The sequence below is a fragment of the Rhinoderma darwinii genome, chromosome 4, assembly GCF_050947455.1.
Source record: "Rhinoderma darwinii isolate aRhiDar2 chromosome 4, aRhiDar2.hap1, whole genome shotgun sequence".
Taxonomy (NCBI): Eukaryota; Metazoa; Chordata; class Amphibia; order Anura; family Rhinodermatidae; genus Rhinoderma; species Rhinoderma darwinii.
Genome location: NC_134690.1, coordinates 265,635,618 through 265,656,513, shown reverse-complemented (window position 1 = coordinate 265,656,513; position 20,896 = coordinate 265,635,618). Strand labels below are relative to the sequence as shown.

Here is a 20,896-nt window from a genome sequence, read left to right as displayed (position 1 = left end):
TAAGGCCGATGCACTGTCGCGTAGTTTCATGGCCAGCCCTCCTTCGGAGGAAGATCCTGCTTGTATTTTTCCTCCTGGTATAATAATTTATTCTATTGATTCTGATTTAGTCTCTGAAATTGCGGCTGATCAAGGTTCAGCTCCCGTGAACCTTCCTGAGGACAAGCTGTTTGTTCCCCTGCAATTCCGGCTAAGGGTACTTAGGGAAAATCATGACTCCGCACTATCTGGTCATCCAGGCGTCCTGGGTACCAAACACCTCATTGCCAGAAACTATTGGTGGCCTGGGTTGCCTAAAGACGTTAAGGCCTACGTCGCCGCTTGTGAGGTTTGTGCTAGGTCCAAGACTTCCAGGTCCCGACCAGCGGGCTTACTACGTTCTTTGCCCATTCCCCAGAGACCTTGGACCCATATCTCCATGGATTTTATCACCGATTTGCCTCCATCTCAAGGCAAGTCGGTGGTGTGGGTTGTAGTAAACCGCTTCAGTAAGATGTGCCACTTTGTGCCCCTCAAGAAACTACCCAATGCCAAGACGTTAGCTACCTTGTTTGTCAAACACATCCTGCGTCGCAATGTGGTCCCTGTCAATATTGTTTCGGACAGAGGGGTACAATTTGTTTCATTGTTTTGGAGAGCCTTCTGTAAAAAGTTGGAGATTGATCTGTCCTTCTCCTCTGCCTTCCATCCTGAAACTAATGGCCAAACTGAGAGGACTAATCAATCTCTAGAACAATATTTAAGGTGTTTTATCTCTGACTGTCAATATGATTGGGTCTCATTTATTCCCCTCGCCGAATTTTCCCTTAATAACCGGGTCAGTAACTAGTCAGGGGTCTCCCCCTTTTTCTGTAATTTTGGGTTTAATCCACGGTTCTCCTCCGTTTCACCTGGTAGTTCCAACAATCCCGAGGTAGAGGTCGTTCATCGGGAACTGTGCACAGTCTGGGCCCAGGTTCAGAAGAACCTAGAGGCGTCCCAGAGCGTACAAAAAACTCAAGCTGATAGAAGACGTTCTGCTAACCCCTTGTTTATGGTCAGGGATCTGGTGTGGTTATCGTCTAGGAACTTGCGCCTTAAGGTCCCGTCCAAGAAGTTTGCTCCCCGGTTTATTGGGCCGTATAAGGTCATTGAAGTCCTCAATCCTGTCTCCTTCCGACTGGAGTTGCCCCCATCTTTTCGAATACACGACGTGTTTCATGCCTCCCTCCTTAAACGCTGCTCCCCGTCCTTGGCTCCCTCGAGGAAACCTCCTGTTCCCGTTCTCACCCCTGAGGGGGTGGAATTCGAGGTGGCCAAGATTGTGGACAGCAAGATGGTCCAAGGCTCCCTCCAGTACCTGGTCCATTGGAGAGGATACGGGCCTGAGGAGAGGACTTGGGTACCCGCCCGGGATGTTCACGCTGGTGTATTGGTCAGGAGGTTCCACCTTCATTTCCCCAATAAACCAGGTCCACTTAGAAAGGGTCCGGTGGCCCCTCATAAAAGGGGGGGTACTGTAAAGGATCTGCCAGGCACAACTTCTGTGTATACGCCCATAGGTAATCAGTCTGCACCTGAGTCTATGTCTCTGAGACTGACTCCATCTTCCACCACTCAGGATGGCAGGCTTAGGAGTGGGAGAGCCTATTGCAGCCTGGCCAGACGGAGCTAGCTCCCGCCCTCTGTCTATTTATACCTGCCTTTCCTGTTCCTCCTTTGCTTGTGATTCTTCTCGTGTGTTTTCCTGGCCCAGCTACAGCTTCTAACTATTTGATTCTGCTCCATACTAACCCTGGCTTACTGACTACTCTCCTGCTCTGCGTTTGGTACCTCGTTCACTCCTGGTTTGACTCGGCTCGTTCACCTCTCTTGTTGCTCACGGTGTTGCCGTTGGCAACTGCCCCATTTCCCTTAGCTTTGTGTACCCTTGTCTGTCTGTCTCGTGCACTTACTGAGCGTAGGGACCGCCGCCCAGTTGTACCCCGTCGCCTAGGGCGGGTCGTTGCAAGTAGGCAGGGACAGAGTGGCGGGTAGATTAGGGCTCACTTGTCCGTTTCCCTACCCCCATCATTACACAATTATTATACTAGCATTCCACTTTTCCACAGTGTATTTGAAACAAATACAGTCGTCTGTGGCACAATACGGAGAAATCACAAAGGCCTCCCAAAAAAAGCTGGTCGACCAAAAATTTAGACCTGGTATTTATAGGTCCTTGTGTAACGGGACTGTGATGGTGACCAAATTTAGGGATAAAAAAGATGTTTTTATTATCACGTCCAATTATGGGGACAGCAGCACCCCTGTTCCAGTAGGAGGGTGTAATGCCACAGCCCTCAAGCCTGTGTGCATACAGGTATATAACCAACGCATGGGCGGCGTGGACCTGGCTGATCAAATGCTACAGCCATACAGCGCAATGAGGACGTCCCACGTATGGCATAAGAAGACTGCAGTGCACCGCATACAAACAGTGCTGTACAATTCCTTTATCATCTAATGGAAGTGAGGGAATCAAACACGGTATCTTGAATACCAGGAGAAAGTAATAAAACAATTACTTTTTAAAGACCGAGCAGAAGAGGCTGCAAGAACATCCCATAACAGTGAGGCCAGCAGAATTGTATCAGGGCAGCACTTCCCAAGTGAATTACCCCCCCTCCCCCACTGAGAGAGTTTTATTTACCCCTTTTTGGCCTTTCCATTAAGATATACAGACAATTTCACCCCTATTTCCATGACGTTGTTGCACATTTATGACTTGGAATTATACCTAAAAAAAAAAACGAAATAATGAATTATACCCCTAGATGAATACTGTAGGACATTTTCTGCTCCGTCACTTCAAAAAATCTGCAAAAAAATTCTGCCTGGAATTCATCTAACTAGGCCCAAAAAGCCACAAGGCGCTCCTTCAGTTTTATGCTCTCCTGTAATTCCAGCTAAAAAAAACCCTACATGGTCAACATAATCACTATACCCCTAAATTAATAATCAGGGTGTGGTTTTCAAAATGGGGTCACTTCTCGGGTTGTTACATTGTTCTGCTAACTCAAATCCTCTGTAAGTGTTGAGTGGGGCCTATAAGTCATTCAAGCTATGTTCTGAAAGCCAGAGGGTATTCCTTTTCTTTTGGGTCCCATTGTACTGCCAAACAGCAGATTACAGAATTAGGCCTAATTCACACGAACATGTCCGTTTTTCCTGCGTTGCAGTTCCATGTGATATCAGTGTATGGTGCGTGTCTGCGTTTTTTTTACGCACGTATGTCATCAGTATGTCACGCATATCACGTCAGCAAAATAAACTGAAGGAGGTGTTGTTCTACTTTTCATAATTTCTTTAGCAACTGTTGCGTGAATCACACACAGCACACGGATGTGCGTCCGTGTGCCGTCCGTGATTTTCACGCACCCATTGACTTCAATGGGTGCGTGATTGCCGAAAAACGCACAAGTATAGGACATGCAGTAACTTTCACGCAGCGGACACACGCTGCGTGAAAAACACTGTTTGTCTGAATGTCCCCATTGACTTGCATAGGTCCATGTGACGTGCGTTGTTTTCACGCGCATATCACGGACGTGAAATACGCTCGTGTAAATAAGGCATTAGTGGGGGTATTCTGAACGCAAGAGAAACAGTGCAATAAACATTGGAGTACATTTTCTCGGTTTCATTTGCTGAATACGAAACAAAATGTCCTATAAATTATGCATTTGTGCATCGGTTATACATTAATTCCACAAAATGTGGGCTCAAACGACATACCACACCCTGAAATAAATTCCCTGAGGTCTGTAGTTTCCAAAATGGGGTAGCCTTTAGGGTTTCCATTGTACTGGCACCTCAGTGGCTCTGTGAACGCGACATGGCACCCGAAAACCATTCCAGCAAAATCTGCGCTCCAAAAGCCAAATGGCGCTCCTTCCCTTTGGAGCCCTGCCGTGTGCCCAGGCAGCAGGTAATGGCCACATGTGGGGTACTCAGGAAAACCTGCATAGCAAATTATGGGCAGAGTGTCTCCGATAACACAAGCTAGGCACAACATATTGGGCACTGAAATGCCATAATTGTAAAAAAATGTCAATATTTATTGCTTTGCATCTAATTCTGGAAAACTCCTATGGGGTCCAAATGCTCGCTACACCCCTAAATAAATGCCTTGAGAGGTGTAGTTTCCCAAATGGGGTCACTTATTGGGGATTTCTACTGTACTGGTACCTCATGGGCTCTGCAAACGAAAAATATTCCAGAAAAAGCTGTGCTCAAAAGCCAAATGTGCTTCTTCCCTTCTGAGCCACGCCGTGTGCCCATACAGCGGTTTACGACCACATAGAGGGTATTTCCGTGTTCAGGAGAAATTTCTTAACAACTTGTGGGGTGCTTTTTCTCTTATTACCCCTTGTGAAAATGAAACATTTGGGGTAAATGCTGTGTTCTAGTAAAGAAAAAAGCTATTTTTAATTTTCGTGGCTCAGTGATAATAATTTCTATGTAACACCTGTGGGCTCAACGAATGCGACATGGCACCTGAAAACTATTCCAGCAAAATCTGTGCTCCGAAATCAAAATGGTTCTCCTTCCCTTCTAATACCTGCCGTGTGTACAAACAGCAATTTATTACCACATATGAGGTATTGCAGTAAACGGAAGAAATTGCTTTTCAAATGTTGGGGTTCTTTTTCTCCTTTATTTCTCATAAAAATGTACAATTTCTATGTTTTATCGGAAAAAAATTTAGATTTTAATTTTCACCGACTAATTCCACTAAATTCAGCAAAAAACCTGGGTCTCAATGCTCACTATACCCCTTCATAAGTTACTTGAGGGGTGTAGTTTGCCAAATGGTGTCACTTTTGATGTACTTGCACTGTTTTAGTCTCTCAGGGATTTTGCAAGTTCGACATGGTGCCACAAACCATTTCAGCAACATTTGAGCTCCAAAAGCCAAATGGTGCTCCTTCCCTTCTAAGCCCTGCCATGTGCCCAAAGCAGTTTATTAGGACTTATGAGGTATTGCCGTAATCAAGAGAAATTGCTTTTCAAATGTTGGGGTGCTTTTTCTCCTTTATTCCCCGTAAAAATTAAAACTTTCTAGGATTTATTAGAAACAATGTCGATTTTAATTTTCATGGCCTAATTCCACTAAATTCAGCAAAAAACCTATAGGGTAAAAATGGTCACTATACCCCTAGATAAATTCATTGAGGGGTGTAGTTTGCTAAATGGTGTTTTTTTGGGGTGTTGCCACTGTTTTTGCACCACAAGATCTCTTAGGACCTGACATAGTGCCTAAAATATATTCTAATAACAAGGAGGCCCCAAAATCCACCAGGTGCTCCTTTGCTTCTGAAGCCTGTGCTTCAGTCCACTAGCACACTAGGGCCACATGTGGGAGATTTTTCTAAAAACTGCAGAATCTGGGCAATACATATTGAGTTGCGTTTCTCTGGTAAAACCTTTTGTGTTACAGAAAAAAATGGATTATAATGGATTTTCTGCAAAAAAAATGAAATTTGTAATTTTCACCTCCACATTGTTTTAATTTCCGTTAAACAACTAAAGAGTTAAGAAACTTTCTAAATGCTGTTTTGAATACTTTGAGGGGCGCAGTTTTCAAAATGGGGTGATTTATGGGAGTTTCTAATATATAAGGCCCTCAAAGCCACTTCAGTACTGAACAGGTCCCAAAAAATAGGTTTTGGAAATTTTCTTGAAAATGTGAGAAATTGCTGCTAAAGTTCTAAGCCTTGTAACGTCCTAGAAAAATAAAAGGATACTTAAAAAAACGATGCCAATCTAAAGTAGACATATGGTAAATGTTAACTAGTAACTATTTTGTGTGTTATAACTATCTGTCTCACAAGCAGATACATTTACATTGATAAAAATGCATATTTTTACTAATTTTCTCTAAATTTTGATGTTTTTCACAAATAATCACTGAATGTATCGACCAAATTTTACCACCAACTTAAAGTACACTGTCTCACGAGAAAACAGCCTCAGAATCGTTTGAAAAAATAAAAGCATTCCAAAGTTATTACCACAAAAATTGACAGATGTCAGATTTGAAAAAAAAAGTCCTCACCCATGAGGCCAAAACAGGCTATATTCTGTGATTTTTATTGGTGCAGAAACTGTGCATATTTTGCGCTGAAGTCCACGTGAAAACTGCACACAAACAATGGCCCTTTAATTTCAATGGGAAACAGCCAGGTTGCTCAGACGGTGCAGAGTTTTTTATGGGAGGAATTGAAAACGAAACAGATTTTTAAGAAGTGACTCAAACTGTGTCGGATAGCTACGCTCGGATTAGCCCTGTCATGCTGCTTATTTTCGCTCACTGGAGTTGCTCTCCCAGTCACTGCTCCTCTTATCATGGCCGCTGTAAGTCCCCTTCTTGGTGCCGCTGCTACCCTCTTCCTGGCCGCTGTTGTTCTGCTGCATCGCGCCGCTCTGCTGTGGTTTGTGCACATGCGTGAACTTCTGGCCACTTAAAGGGCCAGTAGCACCAATTGCTGCTACTGCTAACCAATGCCCTGATACCCTGGGTTTTTTAAGCGTCCCTCCTCCATTGCTTTGGGCCTGAACAAAAGGTTCTGTTAGTTACAGTTAGTTGCAAATGTGGCAATCCTAAGTCATGTAGAGGGTTTTTAAATCAGTGCACCATCCACTTTGAGGTCACGGATGACCAGTTCTCCACTGATAAAAATAAAGTAGTCGACATTGTGTCTTTGCATGGAATGATGGAATGATGCAGTACAATATGCAGGAGTTCCTAGTAACCTTCAAAAAAGTCTTTGTACAACCTGGTCGGGCCTTGTCTGCATCTTCCTTGCTCTGTTTGCATCAAGGATCCTCCTCCTATAAGCCAATCTGCCATCCATTTTCACATCTTGGCCACAGAATTGAGTTGGAATAATGAGAAATTATTGGCCACCTTCTGGGAAGGTATTGCTGGTTGAATTAAAGATTAATTAACTGGTTTGCCAGCATCACTGGATGATCTTATCTCTCTCTCTCTCTGGGCAACCAAAATGATATATGATTCTGGGAATGACAACTGGAATCTGATCGAGAATGATGGGTGCCTAGGTTAGCGTCCGCCTTCCAAAGACTGTGACAAACTCATATACCTGTCTCACAGGAACAACATATGCAGGTAGAAAGGCTCAACTTATCTGACCAGGAGCGTCAACGCAAGTGTAAAAATATTTTGTGCCTATACTGCAAAGATAAAAATTATTTCTTAAAGGATTGCCCGGTAAAGCCGGGAAGCTCAGTTGCCCAGGGCAAATAGGAGAGCTGCCCTCGGCAAACAGAAATTTTTCCTCTCAAAAATGTACTTTACCCATCAACTTGTCTTCTCTTGGATCCCTTTTCTCAGAGCAAGTCTTCTTGGATTCGGGGTTAGCCGGAAATTGGATACATCCCATCACCAGGTAACTGTAATTCAGCTGGAGAAGCCACTCTCTGTTGAATCAGTTAATGGAGAAATCTTGCCTGAAGTCATCTGCCAAGTCCACACTCCTCTAACTCTGCGGGTAGTAATGCTCCATCAAGAATAAATTTCCGTCTACATTCTGCAGAGGTCAATCTGTCCCTATCTCTAGGGACTTCCCTGTCTCCAAATGCATTCTCCTGTTGTTTATTGGAGCCCTGGACAAATTACTCGTTTGGGAGATCACTGCAACCATTGTTGCCTGTATAAAGTTCGTCCACTCTTACTTTGTCCTGCAATTCAGTTATCCAGTCTACCTGGGTCATGCACAGTCTTTGCTGATGTTTTTAATAAACAACAGACTGAGGTGCTGCCATCTCACAGGCTGTATAATTGTCCTATATACTTGCTTTCTGGATCTTCTCTTTACCTTGTCTAGATTAGAGAAAATCTGGAAAGGGGATTCACATGCAAGACTTCTCTGGCTGGAGCCATAGGCAAAATCTGTTTTTCTAGTGTTAAAAGGAGACTTCGCTTCTGCAAATATTCTCCATTGATCTTTTTTCCTGGAGTCGGGGTAGTCCTCTCACAAAAAGTGACTAGAGAAAAGACTATAATCCGTACTTTATTCTTCAGGGCCTTTTCTCATACTGAAAAAAATAACAGGATTGGTAACTGTAAGATGCTGGCTATTAAGTTGGCCTTGAAAGACTAAAGACATCTGTTGGTGGGGGCTCAATATCCAGTGACTATCTACACCGACCCCAAAAATTTGCATTACGTACTTACAGTTTGCACATCGGTTAAACCCCCATCAGGCGGATGCCTTACCCAAATCCTTTGACCCTACTGATCAGGTCCGGAAACCTCAATTCATAATAGATCCCACTCGCATCTTGCCTGCAGTTCCAGCTCAACTCAGTAATTCTCCTTCTGAAAAGACTTTAATTCAAACAAATTTGAGCAAGCTTATTCTCTACTGAACTCATTCCGCTAAACTTTCTAGTCACCCCGGAATTACAAAAAACTTTGAACTTTATCTCTCTACATTATTGGTAGTCCTTGCTGTCTCGTGACTTTAAGGACTTTGTGCCACCGTGTCCTTCTTATGCCCAAAACAAGAGTTCTCATAAAAAAAGCAGTAGGCTTTTTACTTCCTTTAACAGTTCCCGATTCTCCATGGACCCAAGTTTTATAGATGTTATAACTAATTTGTCAACCTCCTCTAACTGTACAGTCATCCTGGTAGACTGGTTCTCCAAGAACGCATGTTCAGAGGCAATCAGTTTACCTTCAGATTTTGGAAGCCGTTTTGCAAATTATTGAAAGTTAAGCTTCTAAATTATTGGAAGTTAAGATGCCTATCATCCGCAGTCTAACCGTCAAGTAGAACGAATCATTCAAATCTTGGAGAACTTCCTTAGGAAATTTGTTTCCCATCTGCAAGATAATTAGGCAAGTTTACTTTCATGGGAAGAATTTGCCTTCAATCAGGGCCAGCTCCAGGTTTATGTGGGCCCTTGGGCGACACAGACTTATTGGGCCCCTTTGCGGGGAACTCACGGTGGCAGTAAATTGGCAGAAAGCGTCAGTTTGTGCCCCCATATAGAAGTTAGGCTCTGTTTATGCCCCCATATACAAGCCCTTTAGTTTGTGCCCCCATATATTTAGTGCCCTCTGTAGATAGTGCCACATTGACCCCTGTAGATATTGCCACACAGCCCCCCACATAGGTAGTGCCACATAACCCCCCTTGTAAGATGCCACACAGCCCCCCTTGTAGGTACTGCCACACAGCCCTTCTCGTAAGTATTGCCGCACAACTCCCTTCCAGGTAGTGCCACACAGCCCCCCTCCCAGGTAGTTGCACACATCCCCCCTCACTGGTAGTCCCACACAGCCCCCCTTCCTGTAGATAGCACCATTGGGGCTCCCTCTAGGAGTAGAATGCCCAGCCAGAGCATTGCCGACACTCTGGCCGGGCATTCCTCTCCTGGAGGAGTCACTGAAGTCACTGTCCATATATGGGTAGTGACGTCAGGGGTTTCTCCAGGGGCGGAATCCCAGGCCAGAGCGTCGGCATCCTAGTATCCTTCTTCCATATTTTTCACTCTAAGAATTTCTAGCAGATGATTCTTCCCTCACAGATTTCCTTCAGATCTGGCAAAGTACGGAGAGCTCCCTAAACAAAGCCATACTCTGCTTTAAGAAAAATGCAGACAATAGGCGTAGGTCCCCTCCTCAATTTCATCCTGGATGAAAAATGTCTCATTAGTTTCAAAACCCCTTGTGACATGCTTGCACCTCAGTTCCTGAATCCTTACATGAACGTGGTCAGATCAGTTCTGTGTGCTATACAATCCCCATTGAATGGGGTTAATCTGCGTGTGGATTTACGGCAGATGAAACTGCAAATCTGTTGCAGAAACCCGAGGGTCAGCCTTGCCTTCCATTTGAAATATCCATTGTGTGAAAATACCTTTATAATATATGCTTTCCTACAATTATAATATATACTTTACTATGCTTGCAGCTAGTGAACTAAAACCTTCATGGCAAGAACACACAATTTATACATGAGTCTTTATTTGCATAAAACAAGAAAATCTCTTTAAGGCTACGGCTACACTAAACTTTTTATTGCTGTGCTACATACCTATGCATTGAGTTGCTTGAAAATCTCTTCAAATTTTGAAAGTAATATTAGCCCATGTTTTTGTAGCCAAAGTTTACCAAAACATAATTTAAAGCATTTAAAAGGTTATTCCTAACTCAGACATTTATGGCATAGAGGATATGCCATAAATGTCTGATAGCTCTGGGACCCGCACCTACATCGAGTACGAGGGTCATGCGACCCCTCTTTCACCTGGACCCCCACCTGGAATCATCAGCAGCTTCCTCACCAACCTAAACAAGGGTCAGATGACTCCTAGGCTCAATATATGTGTAGGTCCCAGAGCTCAGAGTCGCATCTATTAGACATTTATGGCATATCCTATGGATATGTTATAAATTACGGAGTCAGCAATAACCCTTTTATATGATTTATCCTTCTTCATTTCGGTAACTTTGTTCATAATATATCACAAATTGATGGACCAATTTTATCTCTAAGTTGATATTTTCACATGACATGCCTCTCCAAAGTTATTTAGGTGAATTAAGCTGAGGAGGAAAGATAAGCTAGTATGTATTATATATGTAAATTATAATACTAATCTGTTTTAGCAAGGATGCTGCTTTATTGTATGAATGAATAAAATATATAATTGCCAGTTCAAGTTTATCTACCACTGGATGCTATGTGATTATTTTAATAACTATGCAAGTTAAACTATGAATTAATCCAATGTGTTTGAACAGGATAAAGACATGAAGGAAGATCACATAAATATAATACAGCAACTAGAACAAACAATACAAGATTTGAAGGCTAAACTTGCAGAACATGAAAGGCAATATATACAACCAACTGTTTCTACCATTAATGAAATACAAGAACAAAGTACTCCCTCTGAGCTGTTTGCAACAAATGACTGTACTCAAAACATATCTCTAAAGAATCATGTACAAGGAAAATCTGTGCAGACGTCGCCAGTGGTTGAGTATATACTACAAGAAGTGCCTTTGTTCCATACAGAAACATTTCAGAATTCATCTGGAAAACAGATTTTTGCACAATGTGATGATTGTTCTGTAGATTTACAGCAGAAGTCAAACTCTGTACAGTTTGATTCCGAATGTTTAAATCCTCCATCAGGCAAAGCAACTACTTTTGGGCAAGTCAAAAAGTCGATCTCATCTAGTACTTCATTAAACAGTGTAGAATATCTTGAAAAACAGGATAATTCGTCTGAAGAAAAGGTTTCATCGTTCTCCCATCGTTGTAGTACTGATGCTCCTTTAATACTTTCTTCACCCACTATTGTACAACATACTTGTATGAACATTCCCTGCCCACTGTCTCCCCTGTTGCACTCAAATCTAAGCATTCAGGATTCTGTGACTAAACTTCCATCTCATGCCACAGTTATGTTCTTGCAATCCCCATGTAGTAAAAACACTACGCTTGAAACTCACCCTAATGAAAAACACACTTTAAACTCCTTAACTCATATATCTGAGATATCAACGTTAGTTTCAGGTTCGAAAGAAATTCCTCCTGCTCCCCCTTTACCATCTTCCTCTATAATTCATGATTTATCTCTGCAACCTAAACAACCATATAATTCTTCAGTACCTTGGCCAACACCATTACCTCATCAACCAATTCCTCCCCCTCCACCATTGCCATGTTCTAAATCATTTCCTCATTTTCCACCTCCAATACCACCCCATATAGATACTACTGCACCATTAGATCCTCCACCACTTTCAGTTCACTGCTTGACGGCAATTCCTCCATCACCACCAAGTATTCCACTCTCAGGCACAATTGCAATTCCTCCTCTACCCCCACCTTCTGCTCCATTTACAGCAGATACTTCTATACCACCACCACCTCCTCCTCCTCCACCACCACTACCTCCACTATCAGCTATTACTGCAATTCCTCCTCCACCACCACTTCCAGGTACTTGTGCATTTCCTCCTCCACCACCTCCACTGCCTTCATTACCAGGTTTTCCTCCTCTTCCATTGCCACCTCCACTACCTAACATCAGTGGAATTCCTCATCCACCACCTTTTCCAGGTATTAATGTCATTCCTCCACCACCACCACCACCAGCACCACCTTTACCAGGGGCTATTCATATTCCTCCTCCTCCTCCACTACCAGGTACTGCAGCAATTCAGTCTGTTTCACATATGCCACCTCCACCACCACCACCACCACCACCACCACCTTTCCTACCACCATCAGCACCTTCAATTAATTCTACTGCTTCAACATATTTCCCTGGTTTTGCTCATTCTCAAGCACATCTACCACCTCCTCTGCCAACGGGATTATTTACAATAGGATTAGGCCAAGACAAAGAAAATAAGAAAGCTGCAATTGAACCTTCAAGGCCTATGAAGCCTCTTTACTGGACAAGAATTGAATTACATGGGAAAAGGTAATACTGCAAATGAATGCATGCATGTCTGTTTATAAATATGTTGCTTCCCAGTATACATATTATTAGCTGTAGTGCCCTAATAGTGGTCCTAATATACAGTGTAGGCCTAACTGACTACGAAGTCAGTTTACCTATGAGTATGTCGAAAGCGCTCTGGCCAGAGTGAAAAAAGCGCAGTGATTTCAGGAGCTTTTCCAGGGTCAATGAGTCGAGCTTACTGATGTATGCATTTAACGTATACCTTGACGGATACCATACTCCCCCTAGTATTCTCTTCCAGTGACCCGTGGATACTTGGACGATCACAAAGTCAAATCAGTCGTATAAAGCACTCATACAAATACATTTTACATTATCCTTATCCCAGACTGTACCTAACCTTTATAGTATAAAACCCTTTGGTTTTTTCTCTAACGATGTCCATTACACGCCACAGTCAGGGCGTTAATGATAATCACTAGAGAATAATGTCCAGAAAATCTCTGCTTTTAAATGCATGCAAGGATCAGTGGGTGCATGCCTGCAGTTTGGGCTTTTTTTTTAAACCAATGTAGGCACGTATGGTATGTATGAACTCCTCATATCTTACAGGTTTTTGTACAGTATGTCTTGTGTAAAGGGTCTTCTTAATAACCATTTTAGTTGCAAAATAGAATTTTCGGGCAATATTTTGTGAAAATTAACGATTCAACAAAAGTTGTATGAAGGTGGTCACACAGTAGACCCCCACATTGCAAACTAAAATTCCAGTAAAACCCCAAACAGAACCACTATTGAACAAAATCCGCGCTCCAAAATCCAAATGGCGCTCCCTCTATTCTGAGCCCTACAGTGTGCCCAAACAGTCGTTTACGTCCACATATATGGCATTTCCATACCCGGGAGAACCCGCTTTGCAGTTTATGAAGTATTTGTCTTTAGTGGCACAAGCTGGGCAGAACATTTTGCGCACTAAAATGGTATATCAGTGAGAAATGTCAATTTTCAATTTTCACCATTCGCTGCGCTTTAATTTCTAATTAAAAAATATCTGTGGGGTGAAAATGCTCACTACACCCCTTAAAATATACCTTCGTAGTTTCCAAAATAGGGGTCACTACTTTGGGGTTTGTTTTATTATTTGAACTCAGATCCCTGCAATTGTGTGCCAATACTGCGAAAATTTACCAAAATAGGACTCAAATGCTCATGGTGCTCTTTTACTGCCATATATCCTAGCAATTGATAAATGCCTTGATAGGTGTAGTTTACAAAATGGGGTCACTTCTCGGGAGTCTCCACTGTACTCTGGTACCTCAGGTGATTTTCAAATGCGACATGGCACATGAACACCAATCCTAGGCAAAATCTGTCTTTCAAAAGCCAAACGGCGCGCCTTCCCTTCTGAGGCCTGCCATGTGCCCAAACAGCAGTTTAGGGCCAAATATGGGGTATTGTCGTACTCGCGAGAAATTGAGTAACAAATTGTGTTGTTTTTTTCTCTAATACCACTTATGAAAATGAAAAATTGGGAGCTAATTCTACGCCTCAATTCAAATGAATTCAGATGAAAGTCTTTGGGGTTAAAATGTTCACTATACATCTGGATGAATTCCTTGAGGGGTGCAGTTTCCTAAATGGGGTCACTTTTGTGGGCTTTAAACTGTTTTGGTCCCCCAGGGGCTTTGCTAATGTGACATGGCACCCAAAAACCATTCCAGCAAAATTACATTCATTTTATGAATTAGTCCCAAAAAATTCAGTCACCGAAAAGAAAGCTTGCCTTCTTTGCATTTCAATAAATAAAATGTACCAAGTAGCTTTTCCTAAATATATTTATGAGAGAGAGAGAAAACACCACGGCGCCACATAGTGCAGTTCAGTAGGGTAGGCTAATGGAAGAATGAATATACCATGCTCACCAGAAAGCCATAGGTAATGCGCGAAATAAATCCACGGGTGCTGCTGCCAGATCCGGACCGGTTTCCAAAGGTAACTGCTGGTGTATAGTAGATAATTGTAGAAAAAGGGGGATCTATAACGGCGCTGCTGCGTGGACCAAGTCAAATGGAGAAACAGTAGTCTCTGGAGAAACTAGTAGTCTCTTCTAATTTAAATGGGTGCTTTATTGCAACGCGTTTCGACGCCGAACTGGCGTCTTCATCAGGCATAAAATTTTGTTTAAAACAGGCTGGTATATATATACACAACACTGGCTAATGATTGGCCCAGTTCAGATGGAGCAAAAGTGGAAAGCAAACCGCCAAAACATGGCGGGTCAAAGTTCATAAAATTACCAGGTACAATAACAGAAATAATCAGATTATAGTACGATTGGACAGAGAACATGTAGTTAGGTAAAACATTAAAATATTAAAATACAGAACGGGGGATGTTTGCGAGATGTTACATGTCAAAGGTTGTAGCGGATCCGAGGGACTAAACATTTCCAGTATAGAAAGTACATCTCATAGTGCGGGCGGCAAAAGGTAGTAATGTAGCGTTGTTGTGTTTCTTTTATTCAGTGTATTGGTTAGTACAGTGAATGTGGATTTGTTTGGGTAAACACGGGCCGTAGTCAAGGAGATAGTTTTGACTACGGAAGCCGAGGCGGGCCCGAGCAGCATGCGGTGGAACGCATGGTGGCACGCATAGTGGCACGCAAACTCCGGGGGTTCGCGTGAGACGTCATTGAGGAGAGGGATGGGCAAGGACAGCTGCTGAGGAGGCAAGTGGAAATATTTGAATGTGTGTATGAAAAGAATTTAATTCAAACAGTATGTATTCAAAAGGTTTATTAGCGGCTAGGAAAATGGTTAGTTTAAAGAGAATATGGTGAACTCTTTATGGTCTCATAAAAAGATCTTTTATGTAAAGAAAAAGATTTTTTGGGGGTTTAAAAAATTTTTTGGGACAGTACGTGTTGGTGTGTGTAAGGACATAAGTACGAAATTTGGGGTTGAAGCATTTCGGATGGTTTTACACTGGGGGATTTTTACATATGAATGTTGATTAGAAAATCTCCGGGTATCAATGTCTAAGGAGGACAACAGTTTGTTGTGTATTTAATCGGTAGGTTTTAATAGGAAAATCATGTAGATGTGTGTATGTGCGTCTTAGTGTGTTGGCTAGAAGGGTCATGATATCTCCTAATTAAGAGGATTAATCGATGTTGATAGGGCTAATCCAAGGACGACTCTGAGATGTCGTTCAGGCCTCTGGGATGTAGTGTATTCATTTTGAATATCCAATAATTTTCCCTTTGTTTCAACTTGTTGAACCTATTTGGGACATCTGGGTGAATATGTTCAATAGGAGTAATTCGGATTTCATTAAACTGACATTTGTGTATTTGAGCAAAGTGGCGAGATACACTGTTTTAAAAAACCAGTGTTAACATTGAAGCGGTGGTTGTTGACCCGGGTTCGTAGGCATTGGGTGGTCCTGCCTATATACTGTAGTTGACAGGGGCATTCGATAAGGTAAACGACATACGAACTGCCACAATTTAGAAACGTTCTGATTGGAAAAGTTTCATCGGTAACTGAGGATGTGTATGTGTGTTTGTTATGGTTGATAATGTTACAGCATAGGCAACGTGGGCGACCATATTTGTATGATCCTTTTAGATCTGAGAGGAAGTTAGTGTTGGGTGTTAGGCGTTTCTTAATTCTGCTAGGAGCTAGGATGTTTTTAAGAGTTGAAGACCGCCTGAAGGTAATACTGGGTTTCATTGGGACCAGGTCTTTCAGGTATGGGTCATTTTTAATGATGTGCCAATGTTTCCCTAAGATAGCTCTGATTATCTTGCTACCTTTGTTGTAAGTAGTGATAAAATTGGTATTAAAGTTCTTGCTGGGTCCAGGATTTCTAGGAGGCGGGTTAAGGCAGGAATTTTGCATTAGTTCAGTAGCCTTATGTCTTGCACCTTTTATTAGTTTTAGAGGAAAGTGTTTGTCTTTAAAACGTTTTTCAAGGACATTGCACTCTTTATGATAGTGGATGTCTGTGCTGCAATTCTTTCTGATCCTCCTAAATTGTCCGAATGGTATATTTTTCAGCCAAGGGCGGTAGTGAGCGCTTCTAAAATCGATGTAACTGTTAACATCTACCAGTTTGAAATGTGTTTGGGTGATGAATTTATTGTAATTGCTATCGTGGCTAATTGTGAGGTCTAGGAAACCAATGGAAACGGGAGAGAAGGTATGCGTAAATATTAATCCATAATTGTTATTATTTAGGGTCTCAATAAAAAGGGAGGCTTCATCAATACTTCCTCTCCAAACTAGAAATAGGTCGTCGATAAAGCGTCCGTATAGTAGTATATTGTTTTTGAATGGGTGTGTGCCATGAATGTATGTGTTTTCAAATGCTCCCATGTAAAGGTTTGCGTATGCTGGTGCAAACCGGGTGCCCATGGCGCATCCTTTGACCTGGTTGTAAAAATTGTTGTTGAAGCTGAATGTATTGTGGTGAAGGATGAATTCGATGCAATTGATTAGAAAGTGGACTTGTGACTCAGGAATTAAGGTATTGGATGAAAGATAAGAATGGGCTGTTTCTATGCCTTTGTTATGGGGGATATTGCTGTACAGCGCGGTTACATCTGCTGTAAGGAAACAAATTTGGGGTGTAGAGGGGTCAATATTCAGATTGTTCAGGTCTCTAATTCATTGTGTGGAATCTTTTAGATATGATGGTAGGGTCAATACAAGGGGTTGGAGGTGAAGGTCAACAAAATGGGACAGGTTACTGGTAAGTGAACCTATCCCAGAGATAATTGGACGTCCTGGGGGGTCTGTGAGTGACTTGTGTATTTTTGGTAGGTGGTATATGAAGGGCATATTTGGAAATGGGACAGACAGAAACTGTTTTTCTTTTTTAGTAATTAAGCCTTCAACGGCAGCGGATTCAATGAGATTTTGGTATTCAGATATATAGGAGGAAATTTAGGAGGATCAGAAAGAATTGCAGCACAGACATCCACTATCATAAAGAGTGCAATGTCCTTGAAAAACGTTTTAAAGACAAACACTTTCCTCTAAAACTAATAAAAGGTGCAAGACATAAGGCTACTGAACTAACGCAAAATTCCTGCCTTAACCCGCCTCCTAGAAATCCTGGACCCAGCAAGAACTTTAATACCAATTTTATCACTACTTACAACAAAGGTAGCAAGATAATCAGAGCTATCTTAGGGAAACATTGGCACATCATTAAAAATGACCCATACCTGAAAGACCTGGTCCCAATGAAACCCAGTATTACCTTCAGGCGGTCTTCAACTCTTAAAAACATCCTAGCTCCTAGCAGAATTAAGAAACGCCTAACACCCAACACTAACTTCCTCTCAGATCTAAAAGTATCATACAAATGTGGTCGCCCACGTTGCCTATGCTGTAACATTATCAACCATAACAAACACACATACACATCCTCAGTTACCGATGAAACTTTTCCAATCAGAACGTTTCTAAATTGCGGCAGCTCGTATGTTGTTTACCTTATCGAATGCCCCTGTCAACTACAGTATATAGGCAGGACCACCCAATGCCTACGAACCCGGGTCAACAACCACCGCTTCAATGTTAACACTGGTTTTTTAAAACAGTGTATCTCGCCACTTTGCTCAAATACACAAATGTCAGTTTAATGAAATCCGAATTACTCCTATTGAACATATTCACCCAGATGTCCCAAATAGGTTCAACAAGTTGAAACAAAGGGAAAATTATTGGATATTCAAAATGAATACACTACATCCCAGAGGCCTGAACGACATCTCAGAGTCGTCCTTGGATTAGCCCTATCAACATCGATTAATCCTCTTAATTAGGAGATATCATGACCCTTCTAGCCAACACACTAAGACGCACATACACACATCTACATGATTTTCCTATTAAAACCTACCGATTAAATACACAAACTGTTGTCCTCCTTAGACATTGATACCCGGAGATTTTCTAACCAACATTCATATGTAAAAATCCCCCAGTGTAAAACCATCCGAAATGCTTCAACCCAAAATTTCGTACTTATGTCCTTACACACACCAACACGTACTGTCAAAATATTTTTTTTAAACCCCCAAAAAATCTTTTTCTTTACATAAAAGATCTTTTTATGAGACCATAAAGAGTTCACCATGTTCTCTTTAAACTAACCATTTTCCTAGCCGCTAATAAACCTTTTGAATACATACTGTTTGAATTAAATTATTTTCATACACACATTCAAATATTTCCACTTACCTCCTCAGCAGCTGTCCTTGCCCATCCCTCTCCTCAATGACGTCTCACGCGAACCCCCGGAGTTTGCGTGCCACTATGCGTGCCAGCATGCGTTCCACCGCATGCTGCTCGGGCCCGCCTCGGCTTCCGTAGTCAAAACGATCTCCTTGACTACGGCCCGTGTTTACCCAAACAAATCCACATTCACTGTACTAACCAATACACTGAATAAAAGAAACAAAACAACGCTACATTACTACCTTTTGCCGCCCGCACTATGAGATGTACTTTCTATACTGGAAATGTTTAGTCCCTCGGATCCGCTACAACCTTTGACATGTAACATCTCGCAAACATCCCCCGTTCTGTATTTTAATATTTTAATGTTTTACCTAACTACATGTTCTCTGTCCAATCATACTATAATCTGATTATTTCTGTTATTGTACCTGGTAATTTTATGAACTTTGACCCGCCATGTTTTGGCGGTTTGCTTTCCACTTTTGCTCCATCTGAACTGGGCCAATCATTAGCCAGTGTTGTATATATATACCAGCCTGTTTTAAACAAAATTTTATGCATGATGAAGACGCCAGTTCGGCGTCGAAACGCGTTGCAATAAAGCACCCATTTAAATTAGAAGAGACTACTCGTTTCTCCAGAGACTACTGTTTCTCCATTTGACTTGGTCCACGCAGCAGCGCCGTTATAGATCCCCCTTTTTCTACAATTATCTACTAAATATATTTAGGGACAGGTAAATTCAACAAACGATGGTGGGCACTTTTTGATCCGGGATGGTTTTTTATTAGTGAAAGCAAGTCAACATTATGTCTACGTTTTGCCTGGCTGTATAGAAAAACTTTATATAAACTACAGTATAGAGCAGTATATGATATATAACCTGCTTTACTGTTTATCGCTCATAAGGGTTATTTTTTTTAATGTTTTGTTCGTAGAAATGATGTTAGTTCAGTTGAAATACTGGTTGATCTTAAAATTGTTTTATCTTTTACCTTAGAGATTTAGGCAGCCCTCTCGTTTGGGAAGTAGTTAGTGAACCAAAAGTAGATATTCAGGAGCTTGAAAGTCTATTTTCCAAAACTGCAGTGAAAGAAAAAAAGAAACCTATTTCCGATACTATAACCAAGACAAAGTCCAAACAAGTAAGTCTTTATATACTTTATTATTTTATCTAAACAGATTTTGATTATGTTCTATTTTGTCACATTTATGACAAATATACCTAATTATAAATATGCATAACTTAAAGTACATTGGGATAGAGTTATTAAATACAGAAAGAAGACTCTAAATGGTTGGTAAGGCATACAAAACTATGTATATGTACAGTTTGAAATGAAATGGCTTATTTCCACCTTACTAATTAGATTATAAAACATCACTTTTATTATATCAAATTAAAACTCTAAATATACCTTACTCCACAAAAATGGGTTAAAATATACTGTCCCTATCTATCCTATATAATTAGTTAGATTTTCTTCACTTATATAGTAAATTGTCTACGTCCATTACGTTATATTCAATTTGTATGTGATCACTATTGAGATGGTACGTCTGTAATACACATTATAACAGAAAGTCTCTACTTTTGATGGAACAACAGAGTCATAGGTTTAAAGCATAGCCCCTTAGGACGCGGAGATACGGTGAAACATGTTGGGGGGTAAATCTTTGTTGTCGAATGTTTTAAACCTATTGTAATGTCGGGGTAGGGAGACAGACAAGTGAGCCCTAATCTACCCGCCACTCAGTCCCTGCCTACTTGCAATGACCCGCCCTAGGCGACGGGGTACAACTGGGCGACGGTCCCTACACTCAATAGGTGCACGACAGACAAACAGACAAGGGTACCAAGAAGCCAGGGAAATGGGGAAGTTGCCCACGGGGACACCGTGAGCAACAAGCGAAGTGAACGAGCCGAGTCAAACCAGGAGATGAGCGAGGTACAAAAACGCAGAGCAGAAGAGTGGTCAGTAAAGCCAAGGTCAAACACAAGCAGAGGATCAGTAGTTCAAGAAGCTGCAGCAGGGCCAGGAAACTAGCAGAGAAGAATCACAAGCAAAGGAGGAACAGGAAAGGCAGGTATAAATAGACAGAGGGCGGGAGCTAGCTCTGTCTGGCCAGGCTGTGATAGGCTCTCCCACTCCTAAGCCTGCCATCCT

At 41.8% G+C, this 20,896-nt stretch overlaps 1 protein-coding gene across 1 annotated transcript in view; it reads left to right on the top strand.

Annotated features, from left to right (window-relative positions):
• The window catches only part of FMN2 (formin 2), a 302,966-nt gene that overhangs the window by 79,848 nt on the left and 202,222 nt on the right, over positions 1-20,896 (top strand). The window contains exons 5-6 of the mRNA XM_075862445.1: positions 10,796-12,492; positions 19,729-19,873. Coding sequence (XP_075718560.1) covers positions 10,796-12,492; positions 19,729-19,873 — 1,842 coding nt within the window. The remainder of the gene's footprint in view (positions 1-10,795; positions 12,493-19,728; positions 19,874-20,896) is intronic.